The 18,052-nt window shown below is 46.8% G+C and overlaps 1 protein-coding gene across 1 annotated transcript in view; it reads left to right on the top strand.

Moving 5' to 3' along the window:
* Window positions 1-10,873: 10,873 nt before the first annotated feature.
* EIF3B (eukaryotic translation initiation factor 3 subunit B) overlaps window positions 10,874-18,052 on the top strand; it is a 27,160-nt gene continuing 19,981 nt past the window's right edge. Inside the window, exons 1-2 of the mRNA XM_044303665.1 lie at window positions 10,874-11,169; window positions 17,144-17,336. Of these exons, the coding sequence (XP_044159600.1) occupies window positions 11,049-11,169; window positions 17,144-17,336 (314 nt within the window). The 5' untranslated portion in view covers window positions 10,874-11,048. The remainder of the gene's footprint in view (window positions 11,170-17,143; window positions 17,337-18,052) is intronic.

Genomic DNA, 18,052 nt, shown 5'->3' with positions numbered 1-18,052 from the left:
AAAAAACTCGGCACGGACAAAAAATAAGTTGGTGTGCAGGAGCCCTTAGGCAGAATGATGCTTGTAATAAGGTCCATCGGATCCTTGCGTTGTCCATTGGAACAGGCGGCCCATTATAGAAATGCCTATTCTTGTCCGCAAAAAACGGACAAGAATAAGACATGTTCTATTTTTTTTGTGGGGCCACGGAACATGTGCTGTCTGCATCTTTTGCGGACCCATTGAAGTGAATGGGTCCGCACTAGAGCCGCAAAAAAATGCGGCTTGGATTTGCGGACCAAAACAACGGCCGTGTGAATGTAGCCTTAAAGGGGTTCTCCGCCTTTTTCTTACTGATGATCTACCCTTTGGATAGGTCATCAGCATCTGATTGGTGGTGGTGGGGGGTGCAACACCCGGGAACACTGCCAATCAGCTGTTTGAGAAGGCAGCGAAGCTCGCAGTATTCGCCACTCCCTTGGGTCTGAGCTGCGCCTAGGCCACAAGACCTTACGTCACTGGCCAGCAGGGAGAAGGTCGTGACCTGATCGGTGGGGGGGTCCCGAGTGTCAGACCCCCACCAATCTGATAGTGACAACCCCCTTAAAGAGGACCCGTCACCTCATGCCTGGTTTAGTAGCTACTTGCATTCCCCATGTAATAACTATTCTGGAGCATCTGCTCTTATGACTCTATGCTGTGCCGTTCCTTTATTATTCCTGCTAGAACAGATGAATGAATTTTTAGCAGTTTGCAGTGAAGTTAGGTGTTACCAATAGGGGGGTGTCCCTGCACAGTTTGACATTGGACAGTGTCAGACTGTGCAGGGACATCCTCCCAAATGATAACACCCATCTTGACCTTCATTGCAAACTGCTAGTAATTCATTCATAACTTCTAGCAGGAATAATAAAGGAATGGCACATAATGGAGTCATAAGAACAGATGCTCCAGATGCTCCAGACATGTCGGGAGAGGAGAGGGGTCGTCTTTAAAGGGTGATAAGTGATCAGTGGTGGCCCAACCCTCATTGATCACAAGAATGGCGGTCCTGTTTCCTCCGTCTGAATGAGGTAGCAGTCAAGAATGCGCACTGCTGCTCCGTAAAAAAGGGTATGGGACCTCTGAAGGTAGCCAAGTGCTGTACTCGGCTATCTTCGGATTTTCTATAGAGATTGGAGTGCCAGCGAACATACTCACCTACCGCTCTATATAAACGGGGGAGACGGGACCACCACTCACGAGATCAGTGGTGGTCCCAATAGTTGGACCATCACAAATCAGACACTTATGACCTATCCTGATAATCCCTTTAATCTCTGGGTTTTATTATTTTTTTCATTCTGTATTAATCTGTAAACAACAGCTTTGCACGTTATCATTTTTCCGGAATCCAAAGGAATTTTTCATTTTGGCCCGGACTGCTGACAGACGAACGTGTCCCGCCAGCTTTCCCCCCACCTATCTCTAGTGTTGTGTCATTGACACGTCTCTCACTGGTGATGAGAAAACATTGGCGCTGTTCACAGGAAGCGGGAAAGCAAGACTTCTTGGTTTACCCGTCACAGGGTGTGTTGTACTGACATCTAGGGGAAAAGTGCAATATTTCTCTTCATTTGGGTAAATTCAGACATTACATCTTTGGATCTGTGGATTTTGCAACAGATCTACAGCAAATTCATGGCAAATCCTCTGCATGTCTTTTATGCACAAATTATTTTCAATCCACAAGCAGAAAAAAATACTTCATATTAAAGGGGTTGTCTTATTACAGACGATGGGGGCATATCGCTAGGATTTGCACCCAGTGTCTTATAGGTGTGGTTCCCACCGTTGGGACCTGCACCTATATTGGGAACGGAGCCCTGCAAGGTGGTGGCTGGAGGACTCCGGTCTGGCCACCACCAAGCCGGCTCCCCATAGAAGTGAATGGGAGCGCACCGCGCATGACCGGCCACCGCTCCCATTCACTTCTATGGACCCGACGGAAAAAGCCGAGCCAGCGCTCAGCTATTTTCGTCAGCCCCGTATAAAATGAATGGAGGGCGGCTGCGCAGTGCGCCCTTCAACACTTTCGGGGCTCCGTTCTCGATATAGGTGTGGGTCCCGGCGGAGGGACTCCCACCTATAAGACAATGGGGGCATATCCTAGCGATATGCCCCCACTGTCTGTTGTCTAACATGAGACAACCCCTTTAACTACATACAGCCCAGATTTCCGACTGAAAACAATAAGGTCTCTTTTTCACACGGGCGTCATGTTTTTGGGCCGGATAAGATGTGGATGCGTCTTGGGAAAATGCGCGATTTTTCAGCGCGAGTGCAAAACATTTTAATGCGTTTTGCACGCACGTGAGAAAGATCTGCCTATTTGGTACCCAAACCTGAACTTCACAGAAGTTCGGGTTTGGGTTAGGTGTTGTGTAGATATAAGTTATAAGGGAGAATAATAGCATTCTTAATACAGAATGCATCGTACAATAGGGCTGGAGGGGTTAAAAAAATAATAAAACATTATTTAACTCACCTTAATCCACTTGTTCGCGCAGCCTGGCTTCTCTTTCTTCATCTGTGAGGAATAGGACCTTTGATGACGTCACGGCGCTCATTACATGGTTCATCACACGATCCATCACCATGGTGATGGATCATGTGACGGACCATGTGATGAGCACAGTGACATCACCACAGGTCCTTTTCCTAATGCACAGCAAAGATGAAGAAAGAAGAGAAGCCGGGCTGCGCGAACAAGTGGATTAAGGTGAGTTAAATTATATATTTTTTAATTAAAACCCTCCAGCCCTACTGTACTAAGCATTCTGTATTAAGAATGCTATTATTTTCCCTTATAACCATGTTATAAGGGAAAATAATATAATGATCGGGTCCCCATCCCGATCGTCTCCTAGCAAGCGTGCATCAAAATCGCACCACACCCGCACTTGCTTGCGGATGCTTGTGATTTTCACTTTTATGGGGCCTGCGTTGCGTGAAAAACGTATAAAGTAGAGCATGCTGCGATTTTCACGCAACGCACAAGTGATGAGTGAAAATCACCGCTCATGTGCACAGCCCCATAGAAATGAATGGGTCCGGATTCAGTGCGGGTGCAATGCATTCAACTCACGCATTGCACCCGCGTGTGAAAGGGGCCTAAGAGATGGATTGAAAACAGATTTTGCCATGGAATATGCACCAAATCTGCATGGAAGATCCACCATGTGAACATGGTCTTAGGCTGAGTTCACACTTTAGTTATTTGGTCAGCGTTTTCCATCATTTATTGTGAGCCGAAACCAGTAGTGAAGCCTACACAGGAAAGATCTGCACCCGTTCTGTGGTTTTGACCCAAACCTGGTTTTGGCTCACAATAAGGCTACATGCACACGACCGTATGTGTTTTGCGGTCCGCATGCCATTACTTATTTTTTTGGCGGATCCATTGTAACAATGCCTAAAAAGGACAAGAATAGGACATGATCTATTTTTTTTTGCGGGGCAACGGAACGGACATACTGATGCGGACAGCACACGGTGTGCTGTCTGTATTTTTTGTGGACCCATTGAAATGAATGGATCCACATCCTATCCACAAAAAAAACGGAACGGACACGGAAAAAAACAACGTTTATGTGCATGTAGCCTAACTGACAGAAATAACTGACCAAATAACTGAAGTGTGAACTTGGCCTTATTTCAGTACCTGATTATCCAGAAATTCGGTTTAAACAAAAATGCTAAATAATTATAAAACAATTATTATACTCTGATCAATGCAGCATATTTGATGTCACCGGGCCGCCTTCTCAGAGGTTCTCTGTATGATTTAGCTTCTTATAGGTTTCTATCTCCGTGCAATAATCCAGACAGTTTGATCATCTAGAACAGGGGTGGGCAACCTGCGGCACTTCAGCTGTTGTGAAAACTACAACTCCCAGCATGCATACTTGCTCTGCTCCTCTCAGAACTCTCTTAGAAATCAATAGAGCATGCTGGGAATTGTAGTTTCACAACAGCTGGAGTGCTGCAGGTTGCCCACCCCTGATCTAGAACCCACTAACGTCCCATGTATGCAAACACATTAGCACAGTCAGGTGACATATGGAAACTATAACATACACTCACCTAAAGAATTATTAGGAACACCATACTAATACGGTGTTGGACCCCCTTTTGCCTTCAGAACTGCCTTAATTCTACGTGGCATTGATTCAACAAGGTGCTGATAGCATTCTTTAGAAATGTTGGCCCATATTGATAGGATAGCATCTTGCAGTTGATGGAGATTTGAGGGATGCACATCCAGGGCACGAAGCTCCCGTTCCACCACATCCCAAAGATGCTCTATTGGGTTGAGATCTGGTGACTGTGGGGCCATTTTAGTACAGTGAACTCATTGTCATGTTCAAGAAACCAATTTGAAATGATTCGAGCTTTGTGACATGGTGCATTATCCTGCTGGAAGTAGCCATCAGAGGATGGGGACATGGTGGTCATGAAGGGATGGACATGGTCAGAAACAATGCTCAGGTCGCCCGTGGCATTTAAACGATGGCCAATTGGCACTAAGGGGCCTAAAGTGTGCCCAGAAAACATCCCCCACACCATTACACCACCACCAGCAGCCTGCACAGTGGTAACAAGGCATGATGGATACATGTTCTCATTCTGTTTACCTCAAATTCGGACTCTACCATTTGAATGTCTCAACAGAAATCGAGACTCATCAGACCAGGCAACATTTTTCCAGTCTTCAACAGTCCAATTTTGGTGAGCTCGTGCAAATTGTAGCCTCTTTTACCTATTTGTAGTGGAGATGAGTGGTACCCGGTGGGGTCTTCTGCTGTTGTAGCCCACCTTTCTTTCCCATTCTGACATTCAATTTGGAGTTCAGGAGATTGTCTTGACCAGGACCACAACCCTACATGCATTGAAGCAACTGCCATGTGATTGGTTGACTAGATAATCGCATTAATGAGAAATAGAACAGGTGTTCCTAAAAATTCTTTAGGTGAGTGTATTTGACTATAGAGGAATTCAGCTTAACCCTGGTTTCACACCTAGGCGTTTCTCAAACGCGCGTTTCTATGCGCGTTTTTGTCGCGCGTTTTTATGCGCGTTTTTTTTAATAGTGAACGCGCGTTTGACGCGCGTTTGGGTGATTGACAGCAGTGTTGTCCAAAGAGTCTATGGCCCAAACGCGCGTCAAACGCGCCAAAAAAAGCTCCTGTACTTGTTTGAGCGTCGGGCGTTTTACAGCGCGATCGTACGCGCTGTAAAACGCCCAGGTGAGAACCATTCCCATAGGGAATCATTGGTTTCTCCGTGTTGAGCGTTTTACAGCGCGTAGGAACGCGCTGTAAAACGCTCAGGTCTGAACTTAGGGTAAAAGAGTGTTTATGAGCTTTCAGGAGTTCAGAGATAAGGACTACAGGTTTAGCCATCAGAGCAGCTCCCTGACGGATTCAATGTAAAACATGAAGCAACAGTCTGCAGATACGCTAAAGTGGAGTCTGTACAACAAAAACGGTTTTAACCACCTCCCGACCGCCTAACGCACCGATGCGTCCGGGAGGTGGTTGATTTACTCCTCCTGGACGCATCGGCGCGTCATCTCGCGATAGCCGAGATTTCCTGTGAACGCGCGCACACAGGCGCGCGCGCTCACAGGAACGGAAGGTAAGCGAGTGGATCTCCAGCCTGCCAGCGGCAATCGTTCGCTGGCAGGCTGGAGATGTGATTTTTTTAACCCCTAACAGGTATATTAGACGCTGTTTTGATAACAGCGTCTAATATACCTGCTACCTGGTCCTCTGGTGGTCCCTTTTGTTAGGATCGACCACCAGAGGACACAGGTAGCTCAGTAAAGTCGCACCAAACACCACACTACACTACACCCCCCCCCTGTCACTTATTAACCCTTTATGAACCACTGATCACCCCATATAGACTCCCTAATCACCCCCCTGTCATTGATCACCCCCGTCATTGATCACCCCCCTGTAAGGCTCCATTCAGAGGTCCGTATGATTTTTACGGATACATGGATCGGATCCGCAAAACGCATACGGACGTCTGAATGGAGCCTTACAGGGGGGTGATCAATGACAAGGGGGTGATCACGCATATAGACTTCCTGATCACTTCCCTGTCATTGATCACCCCCCTGTCATTGATCACCCCCCTGTAAGGCTCCATTCAGACGTCCGTATGATTTTTACGGATCCATGGATACATGGATCGGATCCGCAAAACACATACGGACGTCTGAATGGAGCCTTACAGGGGGGTGATCAATGACAGGGAGGTGATCACCCATATAGATTCCCTGATCACCCCCCTGTCATTGATCACCCCCCTGTCATTGATCACCCCCCTGTAAGGCTCCATTCAGACAGTCCGTATGATTTTTACGGATCCACTGATACATGGATCGGATCCGCAAAACACATGCGGACGTCTGAATGGAGCCTTACAGGGGGGTGATCAATGACAAGGGGGTGATCACCCATATACACTCCCTGATCACCCCCTGTCATTGATCACCCCCCTGTCATTGATCACCCCCCTGTAAGGCTCCATTCAGACGTCCGTATGATTTTTACGGATCCACTGATACATGGATCGGATCCGCAAAACACATGCGGACGTCTGAATGGAGCCTTACAGGGGGGTGATCAATGACAAGGTGCTGATCACGCATATAGACTTCCTGATCACTTCCCTGTCATTGATCACCCCCCTGTCATTGATCACCCCCCTGTAAGGCTCCATTCAGACGTCCGTATGATTTTTACGGATCCACTGATACATGGATCGGATCCGCAAAACACATGCGGACGTCTGAATGGAGCCTTACAGGGGGGTGATCAATGACAAGGGGGTGATCACGCATATAGACTTCCTGATCACTTCCCTGTCATTGATCACCCCCCTGTCATTGATCACCCCCCTGTAAGGCTCCATTCAGACGTCCGTATGCGTTTTGCGGATCCGATCCATGTATCCGTGGATCCGTAAAAATCATACGGACGTCTAAATGGAGCCTTACAGGGGGGTGATCAGGGAGTCTATATGGGTGATCACCCCCCCTGTAAGGCTCCATTCAGACATTTTTTTGGCCCAAGTTAGCGGAAATTGTTTTTTTTTTTTTTTTTTCTTACAAAGTCTCATATTCCACTAACTTGTGTCAAAAAATAAAATCTCACATGAACTCACCATACCCCTCACGGAATCCAAATGCGTAACATTTTTTAGACATTTATATTCCAGACTTCTTCTCACGCTTTAGGGCCCCTAAAATGCCAGGGCAGTATAAATACCCCACATGTGACCCCATTTTGGAAAGAAGACACCCCAAGGTATTCCATGAGGGGCATATTGAGTCCATGAAAGATTTACATTTTTGTCCCAAGTTAGCGGAAAGGGAGACTTTGTCAGAAAAAAAAATAAAAAAAAAAATTCCGCTAACTTGTGCCCAAAAAAAAAATTTCTATGAACTCGCCATGCCCCTCATTGAATACCTTGGGGTGTCTTCTTTCCAAAATGGGGTCACATGTGGGGTATTTATACTGCCCTGGCTTTTTAGGGGCCCTAAAGCGTGAGAAGAAGTCTGGGATCCAAATGTCTAAAAATGCCCTCCTAAAAGGAATTTGGGCCCCTTTGTGCATCTAGGCTGCAAAAAAGTGTCACACATCTGGTATCGCCGTACTCAGGAGAAGTTGGGGAATGTGTTTTGGGGTGTCATTTTACATATACCCATGCTGGGTGAGAGAAATATCTTGGTCAAATGCCAACTTTGTATAAAAAAATGGGAAAAGTTGTCTTTTGCCAAGATATTTCTCTCACCCAGCATGGGTATATGTAAAATGACACCCCAAAACACATTCCCCAACTTCTCCTGAGTACGGCGATACCAGATGTGTGACACTTTTTTGCAGCCAAGGTGGGCAAAGGGGCACATATTCCAAAGTGCATCTTTCGGATTTCGCAGGCCATTTTTTACACATTTTGATTACAAAGTTCTTCTCACACATTTGGGCCCCTAGAATGCCAGGGCAGTATAACTACCCCACAAGTGACCCCATTTTGGAAAGAAGACACCCCAAGGTATTCCGTGAGGGGCATGGCGAGTTCCTAGAATTTTTTATTTTTTGTCGCAAGTTAGTGGAATATGAGACTTTGTAAGAAAAAAATAAAAATAAAAAAATCATCATTTTCCGCTAACTTGTGACAAAAAATAAAAAGTTCTATGAACTCACTATGCCCATCAGCGAATACCTTAGGGTGTCTACTTTCCGAAATGGGGTCATTTGTGGGGTTTTTCTACTGTTTGGGCATTGTAGAACCTCAGGAAACATGACAGGTGCTCAGAAAGTCAGAGCTGCTTCAAAAAGCGGAAATTCACATTTTTGTACCATAGTTTGTAAACGCTATAACTTTTACCCAAACCATTTTTTTTTTTGCCCAAACAGTTTTTTTTTTATCAAAGACATGTAGAACAATAAATTTAGCGAAAAATGTATATATGGATGTCGTTTTTTTTTGCAAAATTTTACAGCTGAAAGTGAAAAATGTCTTTTTTTTGCAAAAAAAACGTTAAATTTCGATTAATAACAAAAAAAGTAAAAATGTCAGCAGCAATGAAATACCACCAAATGAAAGCTCTATTAGTGAGAAGAAAAGGAGGTAAAATTCATTTGGGTGGTAAGTTGCATGATCGAGTGATAAACGGTGAAAGTAGTGTAGTGCAGAAGTGTAAAAAGTGCTCTGGTCATGAAGGGGGTTTCAGCTAGCGGGGTTGAAGTGGTTAAATCTTTAATAAAGACCATTTGAAAAAATGACTTTTAGCCCTAAATAAGTAAAATGCAATCATAAAAAATTGCCCCATAGGTGTCCATAGCCTTTAGAAGGTCCATCGAGTACCTTGATGCATATGGCTAGGATACGCCATCAGTGGTCCCAACTCTTGGACCCGTTCCTATCCCCTGAAGTAAGCGTTCTCCTCGAGCTGCTGATACGCCGGCCGTGCCGCCCGCACCACTGACACAAGGTTTTTATTAACAATCAAAAAACCTCCGACTTGATAAAGGGGTCAGAAGTACCCTGAAACGCGTTGTCTACCAATAAACCTGAAAATTGCAAATTACCCAGTTGTGATAGTGCGCCTCCTACTGTCCATACGTTCAACCGATAAAGTCAAGCTTCCTTTCTTTTCGTTTCCACTATCCCCTGAAGTGAGCAGAGATCAGCCGCGCAAGTGCTGCGCTGCAATACCAATCACAACCACTAAACAATGGACGGCACTGTGCTTGGTAAGCTGAGAGAAGGCAGCGGCACTCACAGGAGCGTCGGGGGTCTTGGGTGTTGGATCCCCACCGATCAGTAAAAAAAAATCCTGGAAAACCCTTTTAAGGGTATGTTTACGTGACAGAACATGTATTTTTCACAGAGTCTGATCCTTGTACTTCTTCCGCAAATCTGCAAGAGTATTTGTCCCATTTCCTTTAAAGGGAACCTTTCACCGGGATTTTGTGTATAGAGCTGAGGACATGGGTTGCTAGATGGCGGCTAGCACATCCGCAATACCCAGTCCCCATAGCTCTGTGTGCTTTTATTGTGTCAAAAAAACGATTTGATACATATGCAAATTAACCTGAGATGAGTCCTGTACATGAGATGAGTCAGAGACAGGACTCATCTCAGGTTAATTTGCATATGTATCAAATAGTTTTTTTTTACACAACAAAAGCACACAGAGCTATGGGGACTAGGTATTGCGGATGTGCTAGCGGCCATCTAGCAGCCCATGTCCTCAGCTCTATACACAAAATCTTGGTGACAGGTTCCCTTTAAGTGACACTAACCCTTTGGGAGGAATTTGGGGGTAAAAAAGTGGCTTCTTGAATGCCACTGGCGCCAAACTTTTTCTCTAGTAGTGTTTCTATGCCGCTATCTCCACTTAGCGGACATGACAAGGCCAGTGGTCCCAAGCACATTTATCTTTATTTACGTCAGTTTTCTAAGGTAAATGAAGAGGGCAGCTCCGAACTGCCATAGATTTCTGTTTAGACGCAGGGACTGCGCCTAATTCATGACGACGTATGCAAATTAGGTGCATCCTCTGGCTGCGCCGACCACCGTAAGACGCCGGTCTGTGATCAATCTCCCCGTTTTATGTTTTCCACACAAAATAAGCCACACAGAACTAATTCCGGCAGCAGAAAAAAATACGGGAAATCCACGCGGAAATCTTCTATGCACGTGAACGCGGTGGCTGAATGCCTTTCGTATGAGCAGAATACGCTCCGCAATCCGCATCAACTTCTATTGTGTGAACATAACCTAAAGCCAAGTTGTCGGTTTGCTGCAGTTTTTACAATGTCTTGTATTAGAGCTGAGAGACGGCCCAGGAGGAAGCTAGAAGAGCAGACCTATGGCTTATCACCCAGCTTTTCCTGACACAGAACGAAGAATTTGTTTGTGTGCTCAATAACATCCACTCTGCTGCTATAATTTTAATTTGTAAAAAAAATTTATATAATAATCACAGAATTGTATTAATATGGTGATTATGTTGCACGTTTCAGTAACATTTCAGTCAAAATGTGCCGCCTCCCGCCAGACGTGACAGCGCCTCTCGCGCGCACCACACAGGGGACTCAGCAATATTACAACGCAGCATAACGGCCGCCATCTTGGAAGAATCCACTTCGAACTCGCGGGGGAGGGACAGTACTATTCTCACCTTCAGAAGCCAGCTTTATTTTTCCCCATAAAAAAAACAAGCGCCTATATCAGAATAAGTTTAATTACACGCGTTATTTTTCCCGTCGGTGTTACTGCACGGGTGATGTAAGGGCCCAAGGTTCTGGAAGTATCCTCCCCTCTGCTCGACGTTGGTTTGCTCTTTTTCCGCCCGGCGCCGGGTCCTGTGCACATGGCCTGTTCGTGCCGCCAAGCCTGAAGCGTCTTTCTTTACGACCCCCAGAGCACCCAGGGGCCCCCCTAGATCACGTCGTTTGGCAGCACGGAGACTCCGGAGAACAGCAGCGGGCGGAGAGCAGAGAATGCACCGGGCGGATAACGCGCTGGACGGGCCTGAGCTCGACATGGAGGACGAGGAGGCCACCGAGGAGGAGATGTCATTCAGTGACCCGGAGGACTTCGTGGACGACATCCCGGATGAGGGTGAGTGGGGTGATGGGCGCTGGCCCTCTAGGGGTAGGGTATGGATCACTAGGCCTCATGGTAGAGCAGCCTCCAGATGGTGTGGGACTACAACTCCCAGCATGCTCAGACCCGTCCGCTCTCTAAACTTGATATGATACTTATTCATTGCAGTCACCTTCAAATAATAATCCATTTATTGCAATGTTTAACAATAGGCTGGTAACATGAACACCCGGGGTGGGGGCGTCTGGTCCTAGTCACTGGGGGGGGCGGTTCCCCCCCTTGTTCTGTCCTAGTCACTGGGGGTGAATGGTACCCCCTAGATCTGATCCTAGGATGGTGTCCCCCCCCCCCCCGTCTGGTCTGGTCCTAGTCGCCCAAGGGACGGTTCCCCCTGGTCCTAGTCACTGGAGGGGATGGTACCCACCCTGCTCTGGTCCGCTAAACACTGATGCCGCCGCCTGGTGTGTTCTGTAATTTACGGAACGGGCGCCCATTATAGAAATGCCTATTCTTGGTCGCAAAATTGAGAAGAATAGGACAGGTTCTTCTTTTTTTGCGGGGCCAAGGAATGGAGCAACGGACTCGGCGTGCTGTCCGCATCTTTTGGTCCCCATTGAAGTTAATGGGTCTGCATCTGAGCCGCACAAAATGCAGCTTGGACGCGGACCAAAGCAACGGGGCGTGGGCATGAAGTCCGTGAGCATTTGGTGCCCGTCAGTTTTATAGGCGACATGTGACTGTGTCGTATACCCGGCGCAGGATTTATAATGTCCAGCAGTAACGATCAGATGACAGAACGATGGAGGAGAGAAGTAAGGCTCTGTTCACATGCGAATGTAGTTATCCTTTATTATGGGGACCATGACGTAGTGGTGGATCTGTCACCTGGTGGACAACGGTGGTGGTGGTCTGCATGGTCCGCAGCTGTGTTCTGTTTCCATCAAATGGAGCTTCTAATGCAGATGGGATCAAGAGCCCCTAAAGTCAGCAACCTTTAGCCTGCTAGCTGTAGTGAACTATAAGTACCAGCATGCTCTATGCACTACTATGAAAGATACTAAAAGAGCAGAGCAATGGTGTACGCTGGGAGTTGTAGTTTCACAACAGCTGGAGGCTGCGCACCCCTGGCCCTGGTATAAGTAGCTTATATTATAGGTAGTTTTTAGCATCTTTGACAAAGGCTCAGAATGGTGCGACTCCAAGGGGTCCTTAAAGGGACTCTGTCACCACTTTCTAACCCCCACTTTTAAAACTATAGTTCTGTCCATGAAGCCCCTGTGATTACTAAGGTGTTGTTATATGCGAAATCCGCCGTCTCGTTTTGATAAAAAAAACTTTTATCTAACCTGTCAATCATGAGGATAAGGTGCCCAGGGCGTTTCTCCTTGTCTGAACATGCCGCCCGCCGCCGTTGGTGCCCAGCTCCTCCTCTGCCTTGAATTAGCGCCGCCTGAATGTGAAGAAATACGCCTCCGGCTCTCCCTCAGTCCCCCCTCCTTCTTTTCTAAGATCCCGCGCGTGCTGCAGTGTTCGCGTTATCGGGAGGTTGAGCGAAGTGCGCATGCGCACTTCGCTCAATGAGGCTGAATCGAAAAGTCCGCACGGGCGCATCAGGCACAGGCCTGTGCGCACAAGCGAAATTTTAGAAAAGGATGGGGGACTGAGGGATAGCCGGAGGCGTATTTCTTCACATTCAGGCGGCGCTGAAAGGATCAGAGGAGGAGCTGGGCACCAACGGCGGCGGCGGGCGGCATGTTCAGACCAGGAGAAACGCCCTGGGCACCTTATCCTCATGATTGACAGGTTAGATAAAAGTTTTTTTTATCAAAACGAGACGGCGGATTTCGCATATAACAACACCATTGTAATCACAAGGGCTCCATGGACAGAACTATAGTTTTAAAAGTGGGGGTTAGAAAGTGGTGACAGAGTCCCTTTAAAGGCTCTGTTCACATCTGGTGCCTAACCAGTCGTCGTAAGACTTCCATTGTGGTTTCCAGCAAGAATATTGGACAATATGAACTAGGGATCGACCGATATATAGATTTTTTTTATTTAGAGCCGATAACCTGTAAACTTTAAGGCCGATAATTTATACCGATAGTTTATATTTCAGAATATAGATTATATTAGTAGTCACTGATGTGGTGGAAATTAGCATCTGGCAGTAGTATATTATGAATGTGAATTATACATTAATAAAGCTCTTAGTTGGTAGTCAATTTATAATTTACATTTATAATATACTAGTGCCAGATGCCAATTTCCACACCATCCCCCCTCCTCACTGACTTTATTAACCCCTATCATACACCTCACCTCTCCTGTGCCGTGGCTCCTCTTCATCTCCGGGTCCGGCGTCTCACTCCCCTGTGTTCTCCGGCCCGCGCTGCACTGTCAGGTCACAGTGCGCGCACTACGTCCTGACGCTGTACTGTTCATCAAAGAAGACCAGGGAGGGCGAGTATAGGAAGCTCTTGCTGCGCTTCTTCCCTGCTCCCGGCACTCGATGCATACTAGTGCGCGCTTCCATAATGGAAGCGCTCACTAACATTTGCTTTATACGTATAATCGGTATATCAGCAAGGTTAGATGCCAATTCCGATAATGTGCAAAATCCTGAATATCGGCCGATTTAATATTGGTACTTCCGATAATCGGTCGATCCCTAGTGTGAACAGAGCCTAAACTTCCACCTACCTAGACCCTGGTTGGCGATACTGCCATCTGAGCCCTCAAAATGTAAGAGAGATTCACATCACCGTTTCATTTTAAATTCTTCTGATCCATCAGAACAACAGAAACAAACCCAAAAAAAAGGAAAACGGACCCTGTTGCACATTTGGCATCCGTTTGAGCCATTTCTGTCAGAAATCTGTTTTTTTAGATGGAAAGAAAAAAGTACTGCGTGCAAGACTAAAATTACGGATCTCAGATGGAAATTGCTCAAATGGATGCCGAATGTGCAGAACTGATGACCAGGAGCTGTGTTCTGTCTGTCTGTCTGTGCCGTCCCGTCCATTTCAGGGGGCTACCGCTGGAACCCCCACCGATCTAATTTTATCACCTATCCTGTGCTTCTAACTGGGACACCCCTTAGGTTGGGTTCACGTCACATTTGTGTCTTGTGTGTAATGTATACAATGTATACTAAAAGTATACGTAAAACGGATGCCTCTGATGCTATACAGTGGCCTCTGTCACCATAGCGTTCCACTGTAAAAAAAAAAAAAAGAAAAGAAAAAAAAATATATGTTAATGTATGCATTTTCTTTTTTTTTTTTCTTTTTGCTATTGAATCCTCTTTTATTTTTCTCAACGTATACATTCGTTGGGCAAGCGTGATGTGGACCCATCCTTAATGACCGCCTGCTGTCTTGATGGCAGTGCAGGGCCTTAGTGTGCAGCGAAGGTCTTGGCGTTGTCGCAGTTGAAGGGTGGGGGGCGGGTTAAAGGGGTACTCCCATCACATACAATGAGGGCGTATCGCTAGGATATGCCACCATTGTCTGCAAGGAGAACGGAGCGGGGAGAGCTGTGGCTGTAGGCCCCTGAGTTTCACGGGGTCCGTCCACCATACAAGTGAATAGGAGCGCATGCGCGGCCCCTGCTCCCATTCATTTCTATGGGGCAGACGGAAATAGCTGAGCCAGCACTCAGCTATTTTCGGTGGCCCCATTGAAATGAATGGAGGGCGGCTGCGCATGCGCAGTGCGCCCTCTGTCCATTTCTCCGTTCTCGTTGTAGGTGGGACCCGCACCTGTCAGACAATGGCGACATATCCTAGTGATATGCTCTCCATTGTATGTGATGGCAAAAGCCCTTTTAATGGCTGCCAGAACGCTCTGACTGTCAGTAACAGCCCCCGTTCTTAGCGGTCCTGCTACACAGCCCGGGCACGGCAGAAGCTCTGATCCCGCATAAAACAAGGCCTAAGACAGTCTGGTTAATGAAAAAGTAAAAGGTTATGCCCACTGAAATGCAGAGAGGTAAAAAAATATAAATAATTAAGGTCTTTTCAGGCCTGGTCATTGAGGGGTTAAAAAAAAGTGCTGTTGATTGAAGCAAAAACCAGGCGAGCGCCCTGCTCTGTATACACCCTAACCCTGGGTTCACACCTGAGCGTTGCGCAAACGCGCGTTTTTGTCGCGCGTTTTTATGCGCGTTTTTTTGTAATAGTAAACGCGCGTTTGACGCGCGTTTGTGTCATTGACTGCAGTGTCCTATGGCCACAAACGCGCGTCAAAACGCCCCAAAGAAGCTCAAGTACTTGTTTGAGCGTCGGGCGTTTTACAGCGCGTTCGTACGCGCTGTAAAACGCCCAGGTGTGAACCATTCCCATAGGGAAGCATTGGTTTTCATGTCTTGAGCGTTTTACAGCGCGTTTGAACGCGCTGTAAAACGCTCAGGTGTGAACCCAGCGTTAAGGACAATAATGACGGCCTCCTGCGGTACGGGCGGACCTCTAGCACTACTACAAAGCTAATCATTCACCAGGACTGACACATGCCCGATGGGTCTTGTAGTACATCAGGACGTGCAGATAATCTCGCCAGCACATGTGCGTGTTCCCAGCGGGTGCTGCAGGAGATTACAGCACAGAGGCTCTCTCCCCGGATTGCTGAGGCAGCGTGTCCTGCCAGACATCACATCCTCTGTCGGGAACGCTTTGCATTGTGGAAATCCATCACATGCGGCGGTTTTACTACTAGTAGATTCTGTATTCTTAGGCCGTGTGAGGTGGGACCTCTGGAAGCCCCTCCACCTGCTGGACCACAACACAAAGGAGGCTGCCACCTTCAGCTGCATGCTAAGCAAATACGTTACTTCTTCGTCGGACTTCCCTTTAAATGGGGCTCATCGCCATAGACTCTGACAGTATATCTACAGAATATGCCATCAGTCTGATTGGTCGGCGTCTGCCCACAGATGCCTACGGTCAGGGGTCTGTGCCTCCAGGACTACCCCCTTATGTAGTCCCTGATTCCAGGCTGCCGTCCTGTCAAGTAATTGACTTTTAAATACATATTCATCCAAAAATGAGTTAAAAGGGTTCTCTGAGATTTTAAATTATGAAGACCTGTCCTCAGATGAGGTCATCAGTATCTGACGGGTGGGGTCCGACACCCGGGACCCCCACTGATCAACTGTTTGAGAAGGCTGGTTCCTTCTCCTTGCCCTCCCAAGCGCCGTACATTGTATAGAGGCCGTGCTTGGTATCACGCTCACTTTCGTTCACTTCTATGGAGCTGATCTGCGCCCAGGCCATGTAACCGATTAACGTGATGTCACATGACCTAGGCTTAGCTGCGGAGGTACTGCACGCGCTGCTGCCTTCTCAAACAGCTGATCGGCGGGGGTCCTGGGTGTCGGGACCCCCCAACCAATCAGATACTGATCACCTATCTAGAGGATGGGTCATAAGTAGTAAAGTCTCGGAAAACCCCTTAAAGGGGTTGTCTCATCTCAGACAATGGGGGTGTGTCGCTAGGATATGCCCCCATTGTCTGATAGGTGCAGATCCCACAGCTGGGACCCGCACCCATATCGAGAACTGAGTCTTCAAAGTGGTGTCTGAAAGACTCTGGCCACCACCACCAAGCGCTCTTCCCATAGAAGTGAATAGGAGCACGTTACGCATGACCGGCCACCACTCCCATTCACTTCTATGGGCCTGACGGAAATAGCCGAGCCAGCACACGGCTATTTTCGGCAGTCCCATAGAAATGAATGTATGTGCAGTGTGCCTGCCACCATTTTTGTGGCTCCATTGAGGCACTGGGATCCGCACCTATCAGACAAAGAGACCACCCCTTTAATGTTTTGTCATCGGTGGATCCTTGGGTGATTGGTGCTGTCTAGATGGCATTAAAGGAGGGGTTATTCAGGAATTTGATATCGATGGCCTGTTTTCGGAATAGTTCACCCCTATCTGATCTTTAGAGGATTTAAAAAAAACGGGTTTTGTGATTTATTTTTTTCATTTCAGAATTGCTTGATGATATCGTGAAAGACCGTCCTCAAGAAGCAGACGGCATCGACTCTGTGGTCGTAGTAGATAATGTACCACAGGTTGGACCTGACCGCTTGGAGAAGCTGAAAAACGTCATCAATAAGATCTTCTCAAAGTTTGGAAAAATTACCAACGAGTATTATCCAGACACAGACGGGACAACTAAAGGGTGTGTGACTGAGGCTGGCGGTGCGGGACTGATTCGCCGATTTATTGTATCATGTTCAAGTCTTCAGGACCAGACTTAGTTTAGGCATTTTTAGTCCGTGTTTTATCACTATACCCCTTTATTTTCCCCCTCTCCTGCGGTGGGTGTTGTTGATGTAATTTGTGCATTTTTTATATTTTTTTTAATCATTTTTAGCCACCAAGGGGGTAATTTATTATAAAGAGTTTTACCCGCCTGTCTTAAGTACCTCTGCGCTGCCAGAGGAAGTGCTAAAGCTATGTAGAGACGCTTGCCTCTATGTAAGTTTATCGCTTCATCTGGCAAGCTGTGCGACAGCCTTAACCCTACATCCTCTTTCTGTGTAGATTTAAGCCAAAAAAAAATAAATGCATGGAAAATGACAACTCCCACCCATGCCCCCTTTTCGCGCCACTCTGGAAAAGCGGCGTGAGCGGGAAACAAGTTGCAGGTTTTGCTGCAAAAATTTTGTGGCATGTATGAGTTAATAAATGCCCCCCCAATTATATTTTTTTTTTTGTAATCCTATAGTGCTAACCTAAAATTAGATTTTAATTTTTTTGTGTTCATCCCAATCTATAATTAATTTCATAGCATCAGTTTGAGGGTAATGGGGGCAGAACAAGCACAGCGTCCATGATTGGTTGGGGTGGACTTCAGGGGGTAGGTGTATTTTAATTCAGATGTTTTACCACCTT

The sequence above is a fragment of the Bufo gargarizans genome, chromosome 8 (genome assembly GCF_014858855.1).
Source record: "Bufo gargarizans isolate SCDJY-AF-19 chromosome 8, ASM1485885v1, whole genome shotgun sequence".
Classification (NCBI taxonomy): domain Eukaryota; kingdom Metazoa; phylum Chordata; class Amphibia; order Anura; family Bufonidae; genus Bufo; species Bufo gargarizans.
Note: the sequence above shows the minus strand (reverse complement) of the source record. Positions and strands in the feature narration are given on the sequence as shown.